The sequence below is a fragment of the Nicotiana tabacum genome, chromosome 24, assembly GCF_000715075.1.
Source record: "Nicotiana tabacum cultivar K326 chromosome 24, ASM71507v2, whole genome shotgun sequence".
NCBI classification, from domain to species: domain Eukaryota; kingdom Viridiplantae; phylum Streptophyta; class Magnoliopsida; order Solanales; family Solanaceae; genus Nicotiana; species Nicotiana tabacum.
Window position 1 is genome coordinate 64822334 of NC_134103.1, and position 6230 is coordinate 64828563.

General features: G+C 36.2%; 1 protein-coding gene across 3 annotated transcripts; it reads right to left on the reverse strand.

Annotated features, from left to right (window-relative positions):
* Positions 1 to 900: 900 nt before the first annotated feature.
* Positions 901 to 5769, reverse strand: LOC107790944 (ankyrin repeat-containing protein At5g02620-like). Of its 3 annotated transcripts, XM_016612916.2 has the most exons (5): positions 5456 to 5769; positions 4962 to 5029; positions 4221 to 4596; positions 3395 to 3804; positions 901 to 2009 (listed from the first exon to the last, which is right to left on the reverse strand). In XM_016612916.2, exons 3-5 carry the CDS (start codon positions 4552 to 4554, stop codon positions 1131 to 1133), a joined length of 1623 nt encoding a protein of 540 aa, XP_016468402.1. In that variant the 5' UTR covers positions 4555 to 4596; positions 4962 to 5029; positions 5456 to 5769; the 3' UTR covers positions 901 to 1130. The 3 variants fall into 3 exon arrangements, with proteins under 3 accessions (XP_016468402.1, XP_016468403.1, XP_075103139.1); XM_016612917.2 differs by lacking the exon at positions 4962 to 5029; XM_075247038.1 differs by having other exon boundaries at positions 4221 to 5029.
* Between the last annotated feature and the right edge of the window lie 461 nt (positions 5770 to 6230).

Here is a 6230-nt window from a genome sequence, read left to right on the forward strand (position 1 = left end):
TATATATATATATATATATATATATATAAAATATGCTTTTTTTCACCGGGCTTGGACTATCTCCCGAACAATCTTATACATATGACGCAAGACGATTCCACATATCGAGGTCGGAATGGGAACGAGTGTTTTTACGTCTTACTGTAGTGTCCAGTTTGTCTTAATTTTCGATTGATGAACAAGAAGGAAGATGCCCTGGGGTCTTTTGTTTCCAAAGAATGTGGATTCGGCATTTTGATTTTCACATTGATCTCAACCATGCTCGGAAAATCCTTCTCAAATCTTCTCCGGGAAGATTGACTCGACAAATAAAGCACTGAATTGGCGAAAAGTTTTGTGAAGGTAGAGAGAGATTTTCAAATCAGACTTCAAGTTTGTGTGCCACGTGTTAAGAAGGCAGAGACCGTCCTAGGCTTCGCCCTAATTCCCATCTAAGGTTGAATAAGATTACCTGCATTTTGACATAATTTTGACATAACTTACCTACAATTATTGCACTTACCTACAATTAGTGCACTTATCCAAATTTTGACGTAACTTTACCTACATTTATTAGAGAAATTCTAAGCTTTGGAACTGTAATATCATTATGTTTGAAGTTAGAAAGTAACCAATATGTGAGACTAATTTGATGCATTATGCTACTACTGTTGCCAATTACAAAAGAAAAAAGTACCTGAGACTAATTTCATGACAATGTGATACAAGTCCTATTTTTCTTTAGTCGATAGTGGTAGAATCCGTATCAGTTTGAGCGCAAATATTGATTCTTCCAATGGTACTTATTACCCAACATTACCATATGTACCTAGTAACTCTGCTTACCAAAACTTAAACTTAAGCAGATGAAAATAAATCAGTAAATCACCTAGTATATTTTTGTCGTTGCTCAGCATACGAATCAAATAGGTGCAACGGTCCCCTGATACCAGAATGAGACTGAATAGTGAGCGATTCATTCACTGTCACTTAGAGCAAGTAGGATTAACCAAAATTTTCTTGAGGTAAAGAACTACCTTTGACTTGAGTTTGCACATGAAAATAAAGCCAAGGCCTTTCATCACCCCACAAAAAAAAAAAAAAAAAAAAAAAGAAATTACAATATGGGGCTGGATTCACCAGAAAACTGTCTATATAGCATATATTTTCTTGTATTCATTGTTTAGAGCATCTGAATCTGAGAGGACTGATGCTGACCAGGACCGCGACCTGCTGGCCAAAGAGTTCCTTCGTATGCTCCTCTTGTTCGAGGACCTTATCCTATTCATAACGACCCAGTAACACATCGTTCCAATAGTTGTAGCCATTATGCTTGCTCCTATTATGGACACTAATATTGGCATCCATAAATTATCGTCGCCAACAACAACGTACGATAGGGACAAGTAAGCCACTGAAACAAACAAACATGCCACCCACATTAGCTTATTTATAATTGACATCATCTTCTTCTTCGCTCTGCTTTCTATTACCACGATTGTTGTTTGGACAACCACAACAGCAAGAGCGATAAATAAGGATATCGAGTCAAAGACGAAGAAAACCAGAAATGCTGGATTTGGACCAATATTTGCTTCTCCAAGGGAATGATCAGGTGGGATATCATCCGGATCATCGACCCATTGGCCATTGATTTGAAAGATTGCACCAAAGGCTACTGTGGCAATGAGCACTGCAACAACTGTGGTAGAATTGATTGCATTGTTAAGGCCTTCTGCATGCATTTTGTACACACGCTTGGCAATGTCTTGTATACGTCTTCTTGTTAGGCGTGTAGTTTCTAATTGATAGTGCACCCCGTGTTTTATGTCACTTACAGTTTGCTTCAACTCCCTTGCTGGATTTGTTGCCTGTGGCTTGATGGATCTAGCACTTTGAACACCATGTTCCTGAAAGATGGTTACTATTTCAGCCTGTCCTAGTTTCTCTGCAGTGTCGAGGACTGTCTCGTTGGTCCTATTGACGACTCTAGTGTCTGTTTCATTCTGCACAAGCAGCAACTTCACAATCTGCATATGTCAAAACAAGTATGAAATGAGCTCCCAATATATTCCACTCGCGCCTAAAACTCCTCATCAATTCCTTCAAATTTATTTTAAGAAACCACGCTAATCGACAAACCAAGGCTCTTTTGATATCTATCTGAATGCAAGTGATATATTATTGGCAGAAACAGGTTCGAAAGGACTTCTGATTTATTAAATAATCTAAAATACAACAGCAACAACAACTACACAGTATAATCCCACAAGTGAGGTCTGAGAAGGGTGGGATGTAGGTAGCCTTACCCCTACCCTGGAAGAGCAGAGAGACTGTTTTTCCGATAGACCCTCGGCAAAATAAAATACGGAAGAAGCACCGATAGCAAGTAATGGCAAGACAATATATTTAGAAAACTAAAACCAAGATAGCAATAGAAACTATGAAAGAAGTACTGATAATTAGTAACAACAATACGAGGTATGTTATGGGGGCAAACTAAGGGAGTACTGGTGGCAAGTAATAATAGTACAAGATGCGATAATAGCAAGCTAAGGATAAAGGGGTGTCATAGTAACACTAATACTATTGAACTAAGAACTAATGAAGACAAAGAGAAACGCTCGGCTACCCACTAACCTTCTACGCTAATCCTCAACCTGCACACCCTCCAATCAAGGGTCATGTCCTCAGTCAGCTCAAGTTGCGCTATGTCCCGCCTAATCACCTCTCCCCAAGACTTCTTAGGCCTACCTCTACCCTTCCTTTTATCCCCAAGACTAACCTCACACACCTCCTAACAGCAAATTCTTTGGAAGTTTGCTTGTTGAAACCTTAAAGTTTTTGAATTACAGTTCCGCGAAGAAATCACTTTTTGGTTTCAAAAATATTGCTAGACATCTTCCGTTCTCCGCTTAAGGATAAAGATTGTAATCTAGTGTTCTTTTCTATGCATAGTGATAATTTTACCTACTGCATAACAAACTCTTCAATAAACCTTGCATCCGCAATGTCGATTCGTATTTCTTGTTTATATTTTTTCCTAGTTATTTTTCAACATCTGTAATTCCCACTATATAAATTCTGAGGAAGAGTTATTGGGATCTCTTAAGTAACAAGAGAGCGAAAGATGAACAAAAAAGTCAAAGAAACAAAATCTTCAAGACACTAAATAAAAGAAAATAGATCCATGTCTTTGATTGATAAACAAAGAGTATTCTACAACTGAAACATCAGGAGAACAGCTAAAGTTTCAAAGCAAAATTCTCGCGTATTAGAAAAAGGACATATATTGGACTAAGACGAGATAAACTGAAACTATATGGATGGTAAAGATTTATTTAGCCGGCCCAAACTTTCTTGGAATTGAGGCGTAGTAATAGTAGTTATTGTTGTATAAGAAAAAAGAAAATACCTGATCCCTGCCTTTCCGAGCAGCAATATGCAACGCAGTATTGCCCTTGTTGTCAACCATATTTATCAAAGAAGGATCAGCTCTAATCAGCTCCTCCACAACCTCAAGATTTTGTCCTTTGACAGCCATGTGAAGTGCAGTCTGTCCCTTTTTATCCATTCTAGTTGCAATCCCTGGCTCCTTACTCAAAAGCGCTTTCAAAACCTGCACATGTCCATTTCTCGCAGCAGAGTGCAACGCCGTTTTCCCATTACTTTTAGCTATGGTGGCTAAACTGCTCTCTGCCTCCAATAGATAATTCACCACCTCTATATGCCCTTGGTTTGCTGTTGTATGCAAAGCTGTAGTATTTGAAACATCGACGGTCATTGAGAGCTCTGGATGTGCTTCCATTAATACCTTCACCACATCTGCAAAATTACAAATTCAACTTCATAATTGACAGAGATAATTATAGAAAGTTGGCTAATATGTTATAATGAACATCAATGGTAGTTTAAAAGCATTCCTTTCCTAGGGTCAATAGGTGAACGATATTCCGTTCTACAGCTACAACACTTGATTTTTATCATTAATATTAAACATTGTAATATAATAGAATTGCCTTTAAAGCTACCATGTGCATACGTGTTTTTTATTTTATTTTAATACAAAGACAATTCCTTAAAATCGCCTGAATTAGACATCAGAAAATAGAAAAGCAAATCAGAGTAATTCATACTAACATCAACAACAATAACAACAACAATAACAATAACAATAACAACTGTGTGTCAGTCCCAAACTAGTTAGGGAATGATAAGACCTCATACTAACATCAACATACCTAAATCTCCTTGTTTGGCAGCAATGTGCAAAGCATCATAGCCGTTCCTCGCTTTTATTCCAGCAGCAACAAGATCATAGTAATGGATCATCTCCCTAACCGACTGATAATAACCATATTCTGCTGCAACATATAATGCAGTTTCCCCAGCTGAATTTTGCTTTATTATCAACTCTGCCAATTCTTCCTCCTCTGTCTTTTCAAGAATCTCTCTTATTGCAACAATATTTCCAGCTCTAGCTGCTGCATGCATGGAACTGTCATCCCTTTTCCCCGTTAATTGTTTTGCAATCTTTTTCCGGGGTGCCACCGACTTAGGTGTAGGTGCTTCCATCCTATACAGTTGCAAAAAATCCTCCTTTCACCACCCTTCAGTCTGTACAACAACAACAAAAAAAAAAAAAAAAAACAACGCCTCAATTCCAAATTAGCTGGAATCGGCTATATGAATCCTCAATATTCGTTCCTCTCTTTTCATCACCCTTAAATCAATGCAACAACAAGAACTACGTCTCTATATGTATCCTCAATAACCGTTCTACTCCATTTGAATTGTTTCTTTCAACTAGTCAATAATTTATTTTTAGGACAAATTAAGGACCCTGGCTAATCTTTATGAAAAATCCCTTATTTTCCTTCCCTCAAACACCCAAATCAACAATCAAAATTTTAGACACCAAGAGAGATTCAGAAACCAAAAGGGAAGCTCTATCAATCTGAAGCCAAATGTGAGAATCATACGTCTCTAGATTCATCAAAGGCAAAAACTTTCAATTTCATTCCCAACTTTTTTGAGCGAAAATCAAGCCCTGATAACAACAATAACAAAACCATGCATTAGCATTAGCATTCTTTAAGTATGAAGAAAGAAAGACATTTGTTTTCACTTCTTAACTTCCCCCACAATTTTTTTTTTTTTTTTTTTGAAATTTTGCTCTCTTTTTCATTTCTATAACATTTACTCCCTCCGTTTCAATTATGTGAACACATTTGATTGGGCACGAAGTTTAAGAAAAGAGATAAGACTTTTGAACTTATGGTATAAAATGAGGCACGTATATTTTGTGTGGTTATAAATCGTTGTATAAAGGTAAATTATTTTCAAATAAGGAAAGAGGTCATTCTTTTGGCACGGACTAAAAAGGAAATAGGTTTACACAAATTGAAACAGAGGAAGTATTTATTACACGTAAAAAGATTGCAAAATTCATAAAAAGAAAAGGGAAATTATTTACCTGGGCTAAAAAAAGTTTCCCCTTGTTTTTTCTCCTTAAATATCAACAAACCCCATAAGTGATCTATCTGTAAATTATTTTCCAACAAATTGGAACAAGGTGGAGAAACAGTGCTAGAAGTTAAGAGAAAGGGACATTAAAGGCACATTTATACAACAAACAAACTTTACATACACATGTATGCAAAATATAATATCTTTAAAGAATCACACCCAAAGCTCTTGAATCCTTAAAAAAGAACCATAAAAATGGCTCTTTTGTAAAGTTGGTGATGACGTTGATAGTTTTTATTTTGAGAATAAAAGATAAAAATATTTGTGGGTGATATTTCTTTTCCCTTTTTTTTTTCTTTTGTAATAAGTTGAGAGACAACAGAAGAAAACGCTAATTCCTGTGGTGCTGGGCAAAATGAACTAACCATATTACCAGAACCACGCGCCAAGTGTTTTTGGTAAAATTGTTTTCCAATATCTGGTTATGGTGAACTGATTAAAATATTCTCCTTGAAAAATTATCGCTACTAAATGAGACACTGCAACTAAAATCTCTTTTTTCACGTCACTTTTTTTTTCCAACTGGTTTCTGGAATTGTTTTGAAGTTCGGCTAATTTGATCTCGCGTTGCGTAAGATTCGTTAAAGGGAGAAGCGCTCTATACTAGAATTGTTTTGGAATTTTTTAGTTCTTACACAATATTTATTAAAATTGTCTTAGTTTTGTATATTACCGTCCTAAATAAGGTTTGCTAGCAATTTATATATAATTTATTATTAGTA

What these genes read in the sequence shown, in the direction of transcription:
- LOC107790944 (XM_016612917.2), bottom strand. Translation starts at nt 4,554, where the DNA reads ATGGAAGCACCTACACCTAAGTCGGTGGCACCCCGGAAAAAGATTGCA. An exon ending in TGCCAAACAAGGAGATTTAG is followed by an intron (nt 3,805 to 4,220) that starts GTATGTTGATGT and finishes GTAATTTTGCAG; the next exon opens with ATGTGGTGAAGGTATTAATG. An exon ending in CTCGGAAAGGCAGGGATCAG is followed by an intron (nt 2,010 to 3,394) that starts GTATTTTCTTTT and finishes TGACATATGCAG; the next exon opens with ATTGTGAAGTTGCTGCTTGT.